This window comes from Pleurodeles waltl, chromosome 3_1 (assembly GCF_031143425.1).
Source record: "Pleurodeles waltl isolate 20211129_DDA chromosome 3_1, aPleWal1.hap1.20221129, whole genome shotgun sequence".
Lineage (NCBI taxonomy): Eukaryota > Metazoa > Chordata > Amphibia > Caudata > Salamandridae > Pleurodeles > Pleurodeles waltl.
The window spans coordinates 760,963,642-760,984,058 of NC_090440.1; the positions used below are offsets into that span (position 1 = coordinate 760,963,642).

General features: G+C 44.3%; 1 protein-coding gene across 10 annotated transcripts in view; it reads left to right on the plus strand.

The window, feature by feature from the left end:
- PPFIBP2 (PPFIA binding protein 2) overlaps positions 1–20,417 on the plus strand; it is a 1,142,047-nt gene that overhangs the window by 918,276 nt on the left and 203,354 nt on the right. For 9 of the 10 annotated variants that reach the window (XM_069223551.1, XM_069223543.1, XM_069223546.1 and 6 more), the window contains 2 exons: positions 715–747; positions 2,295–2,356. In XM_069223551.1, the coding sequence (XP_069079652.1) occupies positions 715–747; positions 2,295–2,356 (95 nt within the window). The remainder of the gene's footprint in view (positions 1–714; positions 748–2,294; positions 2,357–20,417) is intronic. The other variant, XM_069223547.1, reaches the window with a different exon arrangement.

Sequence of the window (20,417 nt, forward strand, 5' to 3'; positions counted from 1 at the left end):
AAATCAAGATGGGCCTGTCCCATGCTATTAAGGCAGAGTATTGAAATGCATGGTCATCCTCTGAACAACAAAAGTAATTTTGAAGTTCAATAATATTTCTTTGATTCACTTTAAACTTTTCCTTTAATTCAGTAATCATAAAGCTGAGGGAACTTACTCTAGATACATGTTTTGCCCTTTTTCCTGCTATGTCTGTTTTTCCCCTGAAATCCACATGACTTTTTAGAAGCATGCTGAGTTTGTCAGAAGGTGCCACACTGAACCGTGTTCCAATTGTAAGGAATGAAAAGTATAAAACACTATTGGTACGACCTGCATAATATTAATGGTACATTTAATCGAGAAGATATTTACAAAACTAGTAGGATATTGCATGCTTAGTGATTGCCTTAGAATGTTTGCAGTTTATGTAATCATTACTTCAGAAACCCAGACAGTGTTTCCGTTGAAATGATAGAGAGCTAAAATGCTTAGATTAGTTGTACAGAGCAAAGTTACTTGAACGAACTAAAATATTTAACTGATTACTCACCTGCTTAAGTCCTCCAATTCCTTTATCTTTTTAAATCTTTCTGTTTTGATGTGACTGCATTTGTATAAAAGCCTAGTACATTAAAAAAATGTCATATAATGGCATGCCTATTTTAATTGAAGATTATCTAATGTGTTTTTCTGCATACTTTATTTTACTTTCTTCATTTACCCACGGCATAGAGGAAGTGTTTAAGAAAAGGCTAAAAGAAAAACGTAAGCCCTATGATTTTGTTGACATTATTCTTCTGTGTCTGTTCACACACAAATTTTGCTAATCAGCTTTTCCACAACAATAACAAGTGGCCCATTTGACTGCTTCTTAACACTGTACCTGTGATACGTCATTGCTTGCTATACAGAAAATGCAAATTACTACCATGATTTCATATCTAAATGTGTCATCCAGCTTTACAAAAAAGCAAAAGTGTTTTGTTGATAGCCTTCTAAAAGTATGTGTTTTATTGCTCTGGCTATTGTTAATTGCAGAACTTTGAAACCTATCTGATGGCTTATGCATAACCGTCTGCTCGTTTTAACTTCCAGGGATTGTGGGCTATTGGGGCACACAAGATATGCTGATCATCACACACATTTATATATCTTAATTTGTGTGCTTTTGTAACTATATACAATATGTGTGGCCATTTATGTGCATCAGATTATAGAATCAGCGCTCGAAAAATGTCTCTAGTGCGTGTCAGTGTATTGTATAATTTTCTGTGTGTGCCTGAAGTGACTGTAGGTGTGTATCTAACCTTACAATGATTTGAACAACATGCAGTACATAGCCTATTTCAATGTTGTAGATGGTCATGTATAGCGCAACTCATCACATTCATATCTAAAAATGATTCTTCACAAATGCTTGTTCTTTTTTTTTTTTCTCAGCTTGCTACTGTATCTTAATTTCTCCTTGAGACAGACTGCTCTCTGTCTTATGGCCATAGCTTTTTTGGACCCCATTTTGTAGAACGTTGTTTGCAGTCTGTCTTTGGCCTACTACATTAACGGTTTTGAATGGCTTAATCTCCTCCAAAGTCACTCCAGTCATTGGATTCTACAATAACATATTAGTGATATATACTTTTTTGGGCCATTTCGCTTGCCTCACAATTAGAAAATGGCTCGCTTGGTTTAACATCTTTGCACCAGGATCTTATTGTTAGATATATCCATATCGTTGGCTTATTGAAAATATTACCTCCGCTTTTACCTTTCCGCTTTCAGTTACCGTCTATGAGGATATGTATAGCAAGCTGTAGCATCATTTAAATAACTATTTAATCAGAAATGACAATCATTATCATCACTGGTGACCGCACGTATCACCACCGATTTCATTGACAATATCATGGAAGCTTTTATTGCTTACACTTTTCCTCATTTGCTTGGTGACAGGGGAATCCCTTTTGAAGTGCATTTTAACATTGGGAGTGGTTATTAAGGCTTCCCACTAACATTAACATGTATCAGTTTAGATTTTACTAACAACTATGACTGCAGCGTTTTTTTATTCATACATTCTATGGAAGAACATTTACTTAATATCAGTTACTGTATATCTTTAAAATACTTAGCTAAGACAAATTCCAAACCATTAATAGATTCTCCTCTTTAAATTCTGTAGATGCATCTTTGAATTCTTCATTTAGCCCATTTCTATTTAATTATCATTTCAAAACCTTTTTTCTGTAGTGTAATTCGTGTTAATGTCTGTTATTCAGTTTTGTTAACTTTTCAGTATTTTTCAACTGTTTTAGATCAAGAAGTTCAACGATTAAAAATAGGAATGGAATCTTTATTAGCTGCAAATGAAGAAAAGGTAAGGCTAGAAGCTATATTATACAGCTCCTCATTTGTGATTATATTTTGCTGCCTACTCCAATAGCACCTCACCTGCCTTGAGACACACCAGAATGCAACTCTAATAATAAAGTAAGTGCCAGTATTCCCACTACTGAATGGATCCCACTGTCATTTCATAACCCTTTGTCCCAGGGCGAAATGCCCATGTGACTTAGGCTTTACTTATGATACTTATCAACATTTGAAACTGGGTCCGGTTGATTATGTGAACTTTCCAGCAAAGCTGATCCTTTTGCTGCTAGCTAGCTACCCTCCCTTCAGGCCCTTTTCTTGCTGATTTCACTTTCTCACCTATTCTTTTGGCAGTTTGCTAAGAACTGAATTACAAGTTGTTTAGCACGTTCTGTAAAACATATTGATGTATTTGACTGTGCCACTTGTAATGCAGTGTTAATTCACATGTGGGTAAACCAGAGTAAAACTACCTTCTGCGATATTCTGTTTTCTACATAGAGCTTTACTTACTAAGAAAGCTATTTGGTGTTGCTTTTCATTTAGTACACTCAACATATCTGTTCAGTCAGTTTGAAAGACGCACAAAATATTTGAGATGTGAGTCAAAACCATGTCATCTGTAGTGTAATTAGGGGCTCAGTGTTTAGTGAGCAGACTCTGAACTGTCATGTCAGCAAAGGGAAGGACACCTCTGCTCTGGTGGAAGCTTGTCTTCCCCCCAAGGAGATCCCCACTAGGCAGGGTTCTCTATGCCTTCAGTGGACCCACCATTGTTGTATATGTGCTGAAGACATTTAAGCTTTGCTCAGCAGGCACCAGGTTTAATATATCCACTCAAAAAAGGTTTTTATTAAAAAAAAAAAGAAGTTCCCAAAGAAGAAATTTGTTATTGAGAAAAAAAGCCTCTTCAGTAATGGGAGTTTTCTCCCGCACATTGGGGTGTCAATTGGGGGGGGGGTCATATCCTTTGTTTACAGTTCAGGGCTGCCAAGCTTTCCCTGGCAGTCTGGAACAGGAAAAATGAACATTGAAAGGTCTGATGTAGATTACCCAATGGTGTGGTGGTAGACAGGCTGTCAACAAATGTTTCTGCCGGCAGGACCAGCATGCTCCACAGTCTGAAACCTGGCACATCCCACAACTTTAAATTGAGAGGGGTAACTGTGAGCTTGTTGGCCATGGCATGTGCTGCTATTAGCCCTTAGTGCTTTCATATAATATAATTTAAGATTATATACTAATGTGAATGAGTGTTCGGTCGTGGCTAGCGAGGCCAAGATGGCTGACTAGCTTTGAAGACGCTGCACAATATCACCCTGTTATCCGCCTCAATTCCAGGCCAGGTCTGCCCTCCAGCATCTAGGCCTGTTCTCTTGGACAGACGGGCCTGAGAGCTACCATACAGTGTAGTCTGATCACTACCAGTGGTCCTTGGGAAGCGTTGAATCAGTGTCTGGCCTGCACCCGCATGGTGGCATAGGACGGCCTGCCGGCGTGGAGCCCAGCAGTGAAGGAGCAGTGACACGCTGCCCAAAAAACACCCCACTCCACTGGAGTCATTGGCCTGACCCATGAAACAGTTGAGATAAGATGCACAGCTGCTGCCATTGCATGCTGGCGCACTGAGACAGTGTGGTCAGAGGAGGACTCTGGAGGCAGGTATGCCTGGAGGCTGTTCGCTGCTCGATTGGGAGGCAGGGGCTGGAAGAGGCCTGAGTAATATGTCGCCCGCGAGTCGTTGGTGAAAGCTGGTCCCAGAGGTCACAATTGGGCCGAGGCCTCACACCGTGCACAAGCATCATATGCTGCCCAATAGACACCCCACCCCGCTGTGAGTACTGATTTAACCTGCACCACCAGAGGCCAGTCATACAGGGGCTGCCACATTGAATCAGAGTGCAGCCACATACTGGTTGAGAGAAGCCTCTGACAGCCACGAGTAAAGCAGATCCACCCGTAAGCAGCTATTGGTCAAGTGCCGTTCAGGTGAACTACGCAGGCTGAGGCAGGCCTAAGAGATACATCACTGGTAAAACATTGGCGTTATTTGGCCTCGGGGATTAAGATCAAGCTTAGGCACTGCATTATACTTGTCCCAGGTATTGCATCCGATGACCAAGAAAAACAAGTTGCCACCCCACCCGCCTGGCCCCCAGGAGGTAATACTTGCAATGTTCTCGGGTGTAGGAGCCATATTGCGATGGAATGCAAATTCATGCAAGTCCATTAATGCTTTTCTTCACTGGGGGTGGCCCCTATAATCCAAAGGTCCACATTTAGGCCTGGAATTTACTAAGGAGATAGACACAAGAACTCTGTTAGGGGGCCCTGGGACACCGGTCTAACTGATGCTCACAATAGGCGATACTGTGCAGTTCATTGGATCTTTTGCTGTGCAATACTATTGACCCCACCACACACACACAACACCCGCTTGCCGACAAACATCTCCATTGTGAGACCCCACAGGCTGCACACACAAGTGCTAATTACGGCAGGACCATCTGGGAGTGGCGGTATCATGCCCGCGCCGCTCTTGGGACTGATGTTGACATCCGCTGGGGGAGCCTTGAACCTCCCTAAGTGACACCTACTGAACCAGCCTTGGAGCCATGCTTACTGCCAGGGCTTATGCGCCGATCTACCTCCCGGCACATTTGTGGAGAGAGATTGGACTTGATGCGTCCAAAACCACATTCTCAACAACAATGTGCAGACCTGGGCTGCTTGTGCTGCGGTGTACTTATTAACCTGAGTTACTGGCAAGTGAGCCCTTTCGTATGGTGCTACCTGTAGATGACCTAGACGTTTGTGATCTTGGTGGTATTACAATGGGGTAGCTGCACTTGACTAACCAACATGCCTCCTCACCCTCCTGAGCCTCACCATCGAAGATGGCGGCAACATCAGACAAGCGAGATTGCGTCAAGGGTCCCACATCACTAGAAGACAAACTGGACGCTGTACTTACGGCAATTGAACAGTCCGGGACCTCTCTAGAAGCCACAATCTATACAGTTGCAACGGATCTCCTCCTGCTGCATGTATATCATCAGAAACTTGCAGACAAGGTGAGGGCAAAAGAGCAAATCCTTGAGACCCTGCAACCAAAAACCCACAGTATGGAATCCTTCCTACAAACTCTATCAGAATGAGTACAAATACTGGAAAGGAGATCCACGTGTAATAACATTCGCTTAGTCGGCCTTCCTGAGGGTGTTGAGGGATGCAACTGGGTGCAATATGTGAAATCCTGGCTGTGGTACCTCCTTCCCCCAGCTGCTCTTTTTGCAATTCTTCTCAGTTGACAGAGCCCATCAGGTTCCAACACATAAACCCCTACCTGGTTCGAAGCCTCGCCCAATGGTGGTCCAGTTCCTGCCTTACTGAAACAGAGACTCAGTGTTGAGAGAAACACAGCAACTATCCAAAGGGAAGGTGGACAATGCCTGAGTCATGTTCTTCACAGATTACACTGTTTCAAGTCAACAACACCGGAACTCCTTCCTCGCAGTCAAACGATGACTACATGAACTGAAAATATGTTACTCACTCCTCTTTCCGGCACGACTACGGGTCACAGCAGAAGGTGCTGCGCACTTCTTCACCACCCCGAAAGATTTTTGGAACTGGTTGGAGGTGCCTGGTCTCCAAGCTAGCATTTAAAAAAAACACCATGACAGTGGAAGGGGCTCCTTGGTCCCGTAGGGCTGTCGTTGGGGACGTGGTGCCTGGTTGCAGCCCCAACGGGTCTCTCAAAATGCCCCTGATCTGGAGCAAATGATAGCAGAACGCTGTCGGGTGCTGAAACAAGCCACTATCATCACAGATACACCATACTGCTCCACCCCAGACGTTGAGGACTCTCAGTCATCTAGCGAGGATAGCTCTGTTGCCTCCTGGCCCTCTAGACAAGAATCGCAGCCCCCACCAGACATTGCCCCACAATTAGCGGACAGCATCATTTAACACATTCCCCGCTTGTGCTTCTGGATGTTGCCTCCCACCCTGCTGCTACAAGCTAGCTAGTGCCACACCGGTTATACTGCTCCACCGCTACTGGAGCTGCTCCCACAGTTGACAATGCTCCACAACATACAAATATCTGCAGTACACTGTCATCTTGTCTGGATTCTCGTCCCCAGATACTGCCATTCGGCTCCAGGCCTACATCACCTAAATGTACTGCTAATACTGGACAGACACCCACACCTGAGGGATGATTTCCGCATGCAGAGCCAAACAGTCATGTCTCCCCCCATATCAGCAGCCTACCAGCCACCCCCCAACAATACCGTAATGTATGGTTTTGGCAGACACTTGTTCTTGTGCACTGCTTTTTTGGTATTTACCATGTTAACAGATATTTACAGCGTTGATTATTTCCGTTAATATAAGATGCTCTTATTTAGGCAACTCCCATTGCCACTACTCTTACGCTTATCTGCTCCGACACCACGCTGTATGGCAGCGGACCAATAGTGATACGACTCATGACCCACATTAAAGTACTGGCATGGAATATGCGTTCCGATATGCTATCTATTCATACCTCAAGCATCAGAACACAGACATTGCCCTATTGCAAGAATCCCACCTGACATGCATAGAGAATGACAAACTCCAACGATGCTGGAGCAGACAAGTCTACTCTATAGACTACTCCTCCTTTGCTCGTGGGACCCTGATATGGATCCGTTCTGGGGCCCCATTTGTAAGAGAGGAAGAGGTGATAGATCCTGAGGTGTTATATGTATTAGTTAAGGGACGCTTCGATGGCAGAAGCATCCTCATTGGCCCCTAACACAGACCAAGTCCCTTTCCTACGTAAACTCTCCGAAGTGCTGTCCCACTGGAGTGGACTCCCTTGGTTTCTGGGGTGTGATTTTAACAGTGTTTTAGAGACGATACTGCTGCCCTGCTGCCCCGCACTTCTGCATCCTCCGTGCCCTCTATCTTGCAGTTTGGCTGCATAACTGATGTCTACTGAATGTTTGACGCTTTTACAATGTTTCTTCCAGGGTGTATACCTTCTACTCAGCCTCACATGGGCTTACAGACTGATTGATTGGTCTGTACCATCGACCTTACTCCAGTCATAACGCATATTGACTATAAAGGCCTCACCCATTCAGACCATACCCTCCAATACTTGCAACTAGACTGGGATAATGGTCCTCCTTCTGTCCCTACATGGCGGTTACAACCCGCAGCACTCAAAGATCCCTCATTTCATTCCTCTGTTGGCCATATGATTGGTGATTATTTCGACCTTAACAGTGGTTCCTCTGACACATGTTCTACAGAGTGGGATGCCGTCAAGGCAACACTCTAGAGACACTGTTTGGGACGGACCGGGAACATACACCCACAACTAGACAGGGAGATACTCGCCATGGAACGCTGGTTACTACATCTCGAAAACACAGTGATACAAGACCCCAATAGCCGACCATTACTCATTAAGACCCAAAAAGAATGGTCGGACCTCCTAGAAAGAATTAGTTGTTTAAATTACACTGCTCACTCTGCAAAAACACATGCTGTGGCAGACAGGGCTGGCTCCCTCCTTGCCTGGTTGATAAGACAGGACCACCCTTGCTGACTCCTTGCGGCGCTACAGTCGGCTGCTAGACCCCGACTTTTCACATAGTGTGAATTCCATGATCTTTACCACTCTGGATGATATTGACTCCTTTCTTTCCAAAATACCCCTTCCCCAGGTTACAGCGGACCAATAGTTGGAGCTCGCCTAGCCCATTACTTGACGGAAATAGAAGAGGCTATTAAAGCTCTGGCCACCAGAAGAACCTCTGGTCCAGACTGGTTGCCGGCAGAGTTTGCCAAGACATATGTGTGGCTGCTGGTACCCCGCGTGCACGCACTCTACAAGGAAGCCCTCACCACCACACGCCTTTCTGACACACTCTGTGACGCTCTATTAATCTCACTAACCAAACCACACAAAGATCTGGTGCTACTTCAGTCATACTGACCGCTGGTGCTGTTAAACTCTGATTACAAGATATTGGCCAAAATTATAGCAGATCGCTTAGCACCTTGAGTGTCTACTCTGGTATAAGCAGACCAGAACGGCTATATACTGGCCCATACCATATCTCTTAACATGCAATGCTTTTTCCGTATCCTTAAGTATGTGGCACCATGTTGTCCCAGGCAAGCTGTTTAGTGCTCTACCTGGAGAAGGTGTTTGACTCACTAGAATGGGCTTTTCTTCTTAGGACCCTGCCACGGTTTGGGCTGGGACCCCAGTTCCTACAACAGGTGAGGCGTCTACTATTACTACTTCGTTAACTGCCTGGCTTGAATTGGGCCCCCTTATATCTAACCATATCAGTATAGAGAGAGGCACGTGGCATGGATGCCCCCAAGATCCCCTCCTCTTCGCCGAGGCCATGGAGCTCCTGGCAGTTGCTTTTAGTGCGCAGGGCCGTGACTGGGGCATTCTCCTGGGAGATGGTACTCAGCTAGTGTCCATCGATGCAGAGGGATCGCCTCATTTTTTGAGAGATCTTTCCCAATTTCCCACGGTGATAACTGACACCCTCACCACTTATGCATCTCTATCCGGATTAAGAGTCAGTTGGCCTAAGTCATGCCTTTTCCCGCTAATGCCCACCATGCCCAATCTCGGTCCGCTCCTCGTCATCCCCTCCCTGCACTGGCAGTCCGATACTTTCAGATATCTGGGTATCCATGTTTACCATTTGGATCCCAACTTTTCTGACGGAAATCTGATGCATGCTATCACATCACCTAAATCCCAGATGATATTCTGGAAGACTCCGCCTTTATCGGTAGCAAGTTGTGTGGCACTCATCAAAATGGTCGTCCTTCCTTGCCTTCTGTACTACTTTGTCAACCTCCCTCTATATGTCCCCTCCTCCTTTTTTAGTTCTTTCAAACACACCATAAGAGAATTTGGCTGGAACGCTTCCCGTTTTAGAGAAGCCCTTTCCAAACTCTACAGGCCGACCAATTAAGGATGCCTGGCACTTCCCAACTTAAAACAATAATTATCTGGCCGCCCAATTGTAATGGGTATCATGATGGTTGACCTCCCATCAGTTGACTGACACAGCTATGATGTCTCCCACTTGGAATCTTTCAAATGTCTTACATTTGTTCCACCATTATGCCAGATCCCCTGTTCCTCAGCCTCTGTTATTGCGCGTGGCTTATCGCTGCTTCCGTAGATGCTTGTGCCTCACTAAAGCAGCGACCCCTTATATCCCAGCTATTGCTCTCCTGGGGATACAACATGGCCCCTGCACCACTATGGCTGCTGAACTGACATTATGGCACGCCATAGGAGTCCATACGCTCGGTGACCTAGACGACAATTGAACTCAGGTTTACCCCTCCAGCCCCCCTCTCTCGTGGGGTCTTCCTCCTTTATCGTTCCCTCATTGGAGTGCTCGGACAGTTAAGTGGGGACCTACCCCAAGAACCTCCAATGCACCTTACCCTGCAATACTTGCATGTGTTCGGCAGTGGTAGACATTTGGTGCCCTGGTTTTCAAACTCACTACGTCACCATACCTCGTTACCACTCACGCCTCTCCAGGACCGTTGAAAGAATGATCGTGGCAGCGCAGACCATTTTCAGACAAGGAGTGATCTAGTTTGTTTGAAAGTCCAATACGAGTGCTGCGTAATAGACGGTTTCAGCTGCTACAATACTATATTACCCAGAGAGCTTACCTCATTCCAGCTAAAATTAATACATACTTTAACTTCGCAGATGCTGAATACCCTCTCTGTCACTTGATAAATGCAAACCTGCTGCACATGTTATTGCTGCAAATGTTATGGACATGTCCACACTTGTGATGTCCGCATCGTTACTGAAGTGTAGTGACAAACAGACTGTCTAACTGCATGAACTAGAACATTCCATTCACTTAGGATGCTTGCATAATAGGACTCTTTTGCAGGGACAAAAAAACACTGCCATGTCCTGATATTTGGACCTGGGACTTCTATTAGCTAAAAGACTCTTTACCCGTAAGTGGCGAGCATCTGACCCACCACGCTATGAAGCATGGCTGCAATCCATGTCGGTCTGGCCACAGAGTGTTCCCCTCCACAGGGAAGATAATCTTAGACTTTGTAAATACCTAATAGCCGCCAACTGGGGCACAATACTTTATACGCCCATACCTGACACTCCTGGGTACCTAAACACACTGTCACCAAGAAATATGGCGATTATGACAGGATCGCCACTACTACATACACTGCTGGGCACACCACGCCCACTAAAACAATCCCCTTCCCCGCACACCTCACCAAGACCCAGATAACTCATTGGACACTCTCCTACTGATTCTCATGTGGTCATCGCAGTCTAGCAATAATTCTTTTTCCTGACCTTGTGGTTCACCTGCCTACAGTGTTAGCTACAAATTCCGTCCCTTTTTCTTTGGTTTTCTTCTATTCCAAGGTCAACTAGCTTTGTTAAGCTTTCACCTTAAAATGTTTAAAATGTCTATGTTGCAGTGCAATGTTATTATTCCTAACCTTTTAGACATGTATGCGTGCCTGCTCACTCTGTACCTAACATCCCTGATATTACATGCACTCATGATATGGATCAGTAACTTGCCTATTTCGCTCTTTGCAATATGCAATACAATGTAAAGGTAGTTGGTCTACAGTCACGCATAGTGCACACCATGATGTACCTCTATTCCACACATATCACTATGTGTATTCTACTAAACTGTAGGAATGTAAGCATTGTAACACAATTTAATGTTCAAACGAAAACTGCAATTAAACATTCAAACAAAAACATTTGAATGAATGATTGCCTTCCTATCAAGGTGGTGCCATCATGGTGTGGGCAGGCAAGTACTGCTGATTTTCCTTGTTATGGATGCTATCTTATTTAACGCAAGCAATTATTTTTCTACATCTAAGCTATCACCATGTCTATGTCTGTGATGATTGTCTTGTCAAAGTGCTGTCTTATTTTAAGATGACCATAGCAACAGCCATACATCTACAAAGCCACGTGTTGTGTCCTAACCAGCTGTTTCAATTTGTCAACATTCTTAAATGAACAGAGGCCACCAGTCGCGGTGCAGTAGCAGAAGAGACAATACTGCTCCAACCGAAATCCTGTTATGCAACAATGTCTCATCCAGCCAAGTGAGGAATTGTGTATTTGCTATAAATAATCTAAAATAAAAAAATAGATTAATTTAGATTCGAATGTATTCCTCCTCTACAAAAATCACACTTTCAGTTTTTAATGATAAAAAGCAGTGTTAGTATTCTGTATAGGAAAGCCCTCTTCAACATGTAAATTCTTCTTTCATAGCATCCACAATCTACTGCTGTCAAGACTGGCCAGATTATCCCTCTCCTAAAACAAAAACTGTCTTAAATTTACCACGTCACTAACCTCTGTTTCCACCTACACGTCTTAAAGAGTAGCAGAAATATAGTGGGAAACTCACATAGAATGGGACAAATTATTTAAAACCTGTTAGTCAGACTTATTCTCTCCTTGCGGTGTGGAGACAGCCACCATTCAGATGGCTCAACATTCAAATGGCTCACCTCATAGATGACAAATCCTCTGCCTGCAGCCCTGCATGCCTGGTAACCTGCTTCTGATGCTGTTGACCACCATGCACTCCTTTCCACAAAGGATTCTTGCATGTGCTTGAAATTATTCAAAACTTCCTTGCCTGCTAAACAGTAATTCCCTTTACCAAGCCTCTTCCCAAGTCTTTACTCGTACAGGTTGCAGGCGGAATAAGGTAATACACCAATGCCCCGGCGGCCAACAGCTCAACCTCATCCAGAAAATAGATTGAGTGGTACCATTCTTTTCTCATGTTTTAAAAAAAACATGGTTTATGTGGACATCTTGAGTGCGTCTCTATTTCAGAAGTACATTAGTTAAGAGAAGTCATTGCCAAATTATGTTTTGCAGTCCTTAAGGGTGTGGAGATGAGCTGTGATCTCCCTTCAACTAACAAATGTTTTCTCACAGTGCTATGTCTCATGTTTTGTTTATTCACTTTCTGTTCAGCTGATATTCTGGTTGGTTTGATTACTGAAACTGCACAGTTAGGCAAATTCTGCACCCATTTGATATGCATCAATATGTTGACTATTCATCTATTATTTCTTTGATGTATTCTCTAATTACATGGTTTGTTTAGCACTGAATCATTGAAGGACTGTAGTATTATCAAGCAGTCTGAAGGCTGTGGGTAGTGCTCTTCAGCGTTCTGTGAAGAAGGGATAAGTGCCTTGTGACTGTTAGAAATGGGGTCTTTGGTTGACAGTCAGGTTACCCCCCTGTCCAAGCAAAGACCCTCACTCTAGTCAGGGCAAAGGAGAAACACACCTGGTTAACCCCCACTCACCCCCCTTGGTAGCTTGGTTTCTCTAACCGTGATGCGTCAATCTCACAGCCGCGATGCAAGTGGAGCGTCGATTTTAGCTGCGAAGCTGGAGGGGCGTCGCTTATCACGTTGCAGATAGCGCATCAAAAATTTCCCCGCACGGCATTCTATGCGTGGATTTTCATCCCTTTTCTGCCAGCTTCACCTTTCAAGGGCCCAGGGACTGGATAGGATACTACTTGGCAGGGCAGGAGTCTTGTCAGAGAGTCCAAATTTTAGCAGAGGAAGTCTTTGATGGCCCTGAGACTTCAAAACAGGAGGCAAGCTCAGTTCAAGCCCTTGGAGATTCTTCACAAGCAGGAATATACCACAAAGTCCAGTCTTTGTCCCCTTTCACAGGCAGAAGCAGCAACTGCAGGATAGCTGAATCAAAGCACAGTCACAGGCAGAGGCAGCACTCCTCCTCAGCTCTTCAGCTCTTCTCCTTGGCAGAGGTTCCTCCTGGTTCCAGAAGTGATCTAATTTTCAGGGGGTTTGGGTCCTATACTTATACCCCTTTCTGCTTTTTGAAGTATGTCTACTTCAAAGGAAAGTCTCTGTTGTTCACAAGATTCTGCCTTGCCCAGGCCAGGCCCCAGACATACACCAGGGAATTGGAGACTACACTGTGGGAGGGCAAGCACATCCCATCCAGGTGTAAGTGACCACTCCTCCCTCCACACCAGCACAGATGGCTCATCAGGATATGCAGGCTACACCCCATCTCCTTTGTTTCACTATCTAGAGGGGATTCACAAACAGCCTAACTGTCAAACTGACCCGGACAGGCAATCCACAAACAGGCAGAGTCACAGAATGGTTTAAGCAAGAAAATGCCTACTTTCTAAAAGTGGCACTTTCAAACTAACAATCTAAAAACCAACTTCACTACACAATGTACTTTAAATTGTGAGTTCAGAGACCCCAAACTCCAAATCTCTATCTGTTCTCAAGGGGAATCTGCACTTTAATAATATTTAAAGGCAGCCCTCATGTTAAGCTATGAGAGAGATAGGCCCTGCAACAGTGAAGACTGAATTTAGCAGTATTTCACTGTTAGGACATGTAACACACATCAGTACATGTCCCACCTTTAACATACACTGCACCCTGCTCATGGGGCTACCTAGGGTCCAAGTCGAATTGGCAGTTTAAAACTGCACCTACAGACACTGCAGTGGCAAGTCTGAGCCATGTTTACAGGGCTACTCATGTGGGTGGCACAACCCTTGCTGCAGACCCACTAGTATCATTTGATTTATAGGCCCTGGGCACCTCTAGTGCACTTACTAGGGACTTACTAGTAAATCAAATATGCCAATCATGGATAAGCTAAGTTACACATACATTTTACATAGGAGCACTTTTGCACTGGTTAGCAGTGGTAAAGTGCCCAGGGTGTCAAAAACAGAGTCCAGCACACATCAACAACCTGGGAAGCAGAGGGAACAAGTTAGGGGAGACCACGCCAAAGATGCCAAGTCTAACAGTGACCGTTTCCTTACTTACATTTTCAGAGCATTTCTGTGCTGCATAGAAGTTTAGCTATCTCAGGTTGTTCAGCTAATGTTTCCACGTGCTCTGGAGTCTCAACGTTCAAACTCCTTATTTCATTGTCAGATCTATGGGTGCATGCATTTTTACAGGAAAACACTTTATTTCAGTGATTCTAAGCAAACACTTTGGAAAGTTAGATTTCTGAAGACTGTGCTTTTTTTAAAATGATATTTTTAAATAGCCATGAAACCAATAAACAACCCACTTTTATAGATGTGCAGTTATCATCCAAGACACAGGCAACCCTATATAATTCGTTTTTAGTTTTAGTTTTCAGAATTTGTAAAGCGCATGGCGACCCGGAGGCATCCCAGCGCTAAAAGTAGCGAAACACAAGAAGGAGAGAGAGCCGGTATTAGTTACAGAATAAAGAAGTTTAAAGCTTTTTCCTAAAGAGGCGCTCGGAGGGTTCCAAACGGAGCTCCGTAGGAAGGGTGTTCCAAAGGTGGGAGGCTCTAGTAGAGAAGGAGTTATTACCCCAGGCTCTCTTGAAGCGAGAAACATGTGCATACCTAAGAGAGGAGGAGCGAAGGCTCCTGGAAGGAATATGCAGGAAAATATGTTTCCTCAGAGAGATGCGGCCTTTGTCCTGTAGGGCCCTATGAACAATGCAGAGAGATTTGAACTGGATCCTTTCTCTGACGGGAAGCCAGTGGAGGGTGGAGATAGCCAGTTTAGCGGAGGCGAATTTTGAAGAGTGGGTAAGAAGTCTGGCCGCTGCATTTTGTACTCTTTGCAGCTTCTTTAAAACATAGAGAGGGGAACTAAGGAACAGAGAATTTCCGTACTCCAAGCGAGAGAGAATTAGGGATTGAATGAGGATTCTTCTGGCTGTGGGAGGAAGAAGGGTAAGGATCTTTCTAAACATCCGCAAGAGGCCAAAACAGGTAGAAGAGATTTTACTGTCTTGAGAATCCATGGTAAGCCGGGGATCGAGTATCACACCTAAAGTCTTAACTTGGGGTTTAGGAGGAGGAAGAGAATTTGAAGGCATCTGAGAGAGATGGAAGAGGGAGAGCGAGGGGGCCGTTACCAAAGATCAGAACTTCCGATTTCCCATCGTTAAACTTGAGTTTGGACTTGGTCATCCATTTGGCAATATCACTCATGCAGCAAGAGAAGTTAGTCACTGGAGAGTCCCTGGAACTGGAAAGAGACACCACTAGCTGGGTGTCATCTGCATAGGTCACCAGAGTCAAATTGTAAGGGGCAATTACTCTAGCTAAAGGTGACAGATAGACATTAAAAAGAGTGGGGCTAAGAGATGAGCCCTGGGGAACTCCGCATGCCAGCGGGTAGAAACCGGAAAAACAGGTACGGTCCAAAACTTGAAAAGATCTGTCTTTGAGGAAGGAGGAGAGCCAGGAAAGCACAGAGCCTCCTACTCCTATATCTGATAATCTCGAACCGAGAAGATCGTGGTCAATCGTATCAAATGCTGCGCTTAAATCAAGCAGTATGATAGCTACGTGCGACCCTCGGTCTAAGAGCTGGCGGGCTGACTCAGTTACTGTAAGAAGAGCTGACTCGGTGCTGTGCAAGGTTCTAAATCCCATTTGTGTAGGATGAAGAAGTTCATTGCTTTCAAGATAACAGGTGAGTTCAGTGTTGACATGTTTCTCAAGGATTTTCGAGGAGATAGGAAGAAGAGCAACAGGTCTAAAATTTTCTAGTAAAGTAGGGTCCAGTTGGGTTTTTTCAAAAGGGGTTTAACAATAGCGTGCTTAAATGACAGGGGAACCGATCCCAAGGAAAGTGAGTTGTTAAGAATTTTGGTGAGAGGAGGGACAATAACATCAGCTACCTGCACGAGAGCCGAGGGAGGAGCGGGGTCTAAGGGAGAGCCAGATTTAATTTTGGACAAAAGATTAGTGGTCATCTCCTCAGTAAGGGGAGGGAAGGAGATAAGGGAAGCTCCTATAGGTAAGGAGTTTGTAGGATTGTCAATGGGGAAGTGATTCATATATGGAGGAAAACCCGAGTAAATGCTGATGACTTTGTCCTGAAAAAAGGATGCCAGTCGATCACTGTAGGACACAGAGGCCTCCATCATCGGGGTAGATCTAGAAGGGGTAGTAAGATCTTTAAAGATTTGAAAGATTTCTTTCTGGGGACATAACGAGCGTTCTATTTTTTCACCATAAAAAGTGGACTGGGCCATTTTAATATTATGGTGGTAAGTTCTAACGGATTGCTTGTATGTCTCTCTGCTGGAGGGACTGTAGCTTTTACGCCACAGTCTCTCAAGTCTTTTACAGCCCTTTTTGAGTTCAAGCAGATGGGGGGAAAACCAGGGTTTGGGTTTATGAGTTAAGAGGGATACTCTGGTTCTAATGGTTAGCACAGCATCCAGAGAGGATGAGATCCATTTATGAAAAGAGTCTGCAGTTCCTGAGGTAGAGGGGTGATAAATTAAATCAGAGGCTAGAAGAGCTTTGCGCCACTCTACAGGGTCAAGTTTTGACCAAGAACGACCGGAAGAAGTGGTGTTAGGGAGGAGGCCATGAGTGGCATCATACGGAAAAGTGAACGAGAGAAGGAAGTGATCGGTCCAAAGAAGTGGCAAAGGAGGGACCGTCAGCAAGTTGGTAATATTGCTGAATATGAGATCTAATGTATGACCCTTCTGATGGGTGGGGCCAGATACATACTGAGTTAGTTGGAGAGCAGCAAAAGAGGACGTCAATAGTTTAGCCGAAGTGCATTCCAAGTTATCAAGATGAATATTGAAGTCTCCTAAAATAGTAAGATTGGAAAGGTTGCAAATGTGGCTAGCTGCACCCTCCGGTAAAGTATCTAGGAAACGTAGCACAGGTCCCGGAGGGCGATAAAGCAAAATACCTGAAAAGGTGAAAGTGGGGGACAAACATAGTGAGAACAATAAGCTCTCACAATCAGGAATATCCAGGGGTTGAGTAGTGCATTTAATAGTGGTTTTGAAAATAATAGCCAACTAGGTTGGGGGAACCCCAAAATAATAACCCCTCCACACAATCCTATATACAAATACATGGTTACATATCAACAGCATATTACAAGTTTTTTGAGGAAAAGTAATTTTGGAGGTATTAATACCCACTCTTCGTGCCATACCTTATTTTGTAATAGCAGTTTCACCTTCAGTACCGCCTACAATACTGTGTACCTCTAGATATTATAATTCTTAAGGGGAAAGCTGTGCTATTAGTTTGACATACAGAGTATGCTAATAGCCCCGTTCATATAGGCTTCCAATCCTGTGCCGTTCCTATAAAGGCGATAAAAATGACCCACAGAGGTACTTAAAACTTATTTATAGTCCTCAGTTTTCACAGTCTGTGTTTTTACAAACTTTTATAAACCCATTTTAGTTTATTGTGGTTCAGACCACATGCCATAGTACCCTTAGTGTATCATAGGTTGTCTTGGGAACACTTTGGCAGCTGGGATGCACCAAAATTTCATCCAAAAGCAAGTGTTTTGAAACCAGTACAAGGTGTAATTTACTTTACCTTACCCTCAAATTTCTGTCAATAAAGGCTATAATGGTAGATTATAAAGCTTTTTCAGGAATCTGTTTTGTGTGGATTTTTAAAGAATAATTTTGGGAGTCTCCTGTAATTCCGTCACACTGTATCAATATTTGCCTGTAAAGTTTTCAAAGTATCTAAAGTCAATAAACGTTTGCATGTGTTGCTTGCCACAATTTCGAGGTTCACTCTGTAGCCATTTAGCTAGATGTGCTGTATATAAATACAACATAAAAGCACAGAAGGTTTTTTACCACCACTTAAAATGAAGTACCTTTCGTTTATACAGTGAGTACATTCCGTAAATTAACTTTAGCCGTATAAGGTACATATGGTTGTCAAACAGAGGATCGTCCAACTTGTCTTTCAGCAGTGAAGTCCAAAATGAAAAAAGAACTGATTGCCATCTTATTAGGGCAAATAAGCAGATGTATTTTTAGTGGGGTTCAAGGCTCTGTGGTGCTAATTATAAAATGTCATCAAACCTAGGAATGGCTAGGTATGTTTAAATATTTTAGTGTTAGAGTGAATGTTCATTTGTTTAAATCACATCAGTGGAAGCTATGAATCTCTCTTCCTTAACCAAGTTACCAATTTTATGTTAGAGTCCATTTGGAGCAGATGATCAGTGATAGTTTTATTGTATGCCTGCAGAAATGTTGTTGCAATTGTCTTCTTCAAGTGAGATGAGCTGGCCATTCTAAGAACAGCTACTTGTCACTATTGAGGACGTTTTTGTGCATCAGTCAAGAATTAGGTTTATTAACAATGTGCAGGATAGTGGCCTACACTTGAATTCAGATATATACACTGACATGATGCTGTTGCCATAGAAGTGATTTCGATATGACCATTTAAGGTGTGCTTTCTTGGCTTATGCTAACTAGACCTGCACCCCTTCCTCCCCCCACACCCCTGGCCTTGAGGGTGGCAGGAGTCATCAGGTAGCAGGCTTCCGGGGGACGAGATCCAGCAGGTTGTGGGGGTGGAGAGCTTTGTTTGTAGGCAGGTCTCAACTGGGGTCGCCCGCACCTCATGTAGTGACCCTCAGCAGCCATTTAAGCCTCAGTATCCCCGGGGGGGGGGGGGGATCACATCCATCCAAGATGCTACCAGAGGGGTTAGGTCAATGGCACGCACCTTCGGTCTCCAATTTTTGGTTGCTCCTATGGACAGTCCCTCTCAGCGAAGGAACGGAGGCTCTCCTGCGACCCAGCCAAACAAGGTTCCGACATGCAGCCTCTAGAGCTGCTGTCGCTGTGACGGCCTCCATCTTGCATCATGAAGGCCGCAGCCCCACTCGCTCCTCTGATCCAAGCAGAGATCTTGTGAGTGCTCGGCCCTACTATCCGAGCTCTCGGTCCGGTCGGCACTGGCGTCCACTGCATCCCACGTTGTCTGGTTCAGGCTGCACAACAGGATTTTGACGGAAAGGAGGTCTAGGATCGAGAGCTTCTCACCATGCTGCTATAGCCATCGGAGTCAGGCCACACTCCCTAGGCCTCAAAACCATCTTGCCCAGAATGGATGTCACATTCACTGGTGTTCTGCTGCACATAGTCAAGCAAGTCATGTTTGTTTATTTCAGAATGACAGCATTCTCATGGGCTCACTAATGTAAGATTTTTCTGAGGATCTTCTGCTGGCACGCAGTATTACATGAATTCACAAAGGTTCACTGTTCTTTATGTAACTATTTTTTTTTTCTGACATCTCCGAATTATAGTGAGGAACTCTAGGACCTGAGTTGGTTACCCCTGTTTAAGCTTCATTTTACAGTTTTAGTAAGGCTACTTTTGGCAATGAATTTGTATCAGCTTGCTTTATTCTAGGAATATGAGGAACAAGCTGCTTATTTAATTAGCCTTTGCACGACATGTAATCAGTACTTTCTGTCCAAGGCTAAGCACACTGTACTCAATATTCTAGTTTGTGTTTCCTGTTCAGGATACAGCTCCTAACACCTAGACACAGCATTGTATCAGAACTGAACTTCCAACACAGTATGGTTTATTATATGAACTGTGCACTGACCCAGAGGGGGGCAGAGCATTCCAGCCACGGCTATGCTGGGACACATGCTGTGCAACATACAGCTTGGCTGTCACTGATCTACCAGCCTCCTGAGAGGATTGCCATTTACACCACAGGCGACTCCTGACACTCTCTCCAGGCATGGGGTTGGGGCTAATCCCTTAGATCAGGCCGGGAAGAAGGAACACCTGCTATGCTCTCAGTGTTCACTTAGGGTTAGATATGAGCCTCTAGAACATCTAGGACCATATTCAAAATGGTGGGATTGTTTATCTTCTTTACCATATATATGCACCGCTGATTACCTTGCTTGGTTTTATCTGCCTAATTATCACAGCTCATTCTCTAAATGCCAGATTGTGATTGTTTCAATAAATGTATTGAAAACGTATCTCTCATCTTTTGTGTCTCACCTTGGTATGGATGAGTAACATGAAACCGGTAAGATCTGATTCACAACTTCTCTGGGGAGTTGTAGAGTCATGTGCAGGTTGCCATAATCACCTTTTTTCCCTGGTGGGTTTGGGCATTTGGT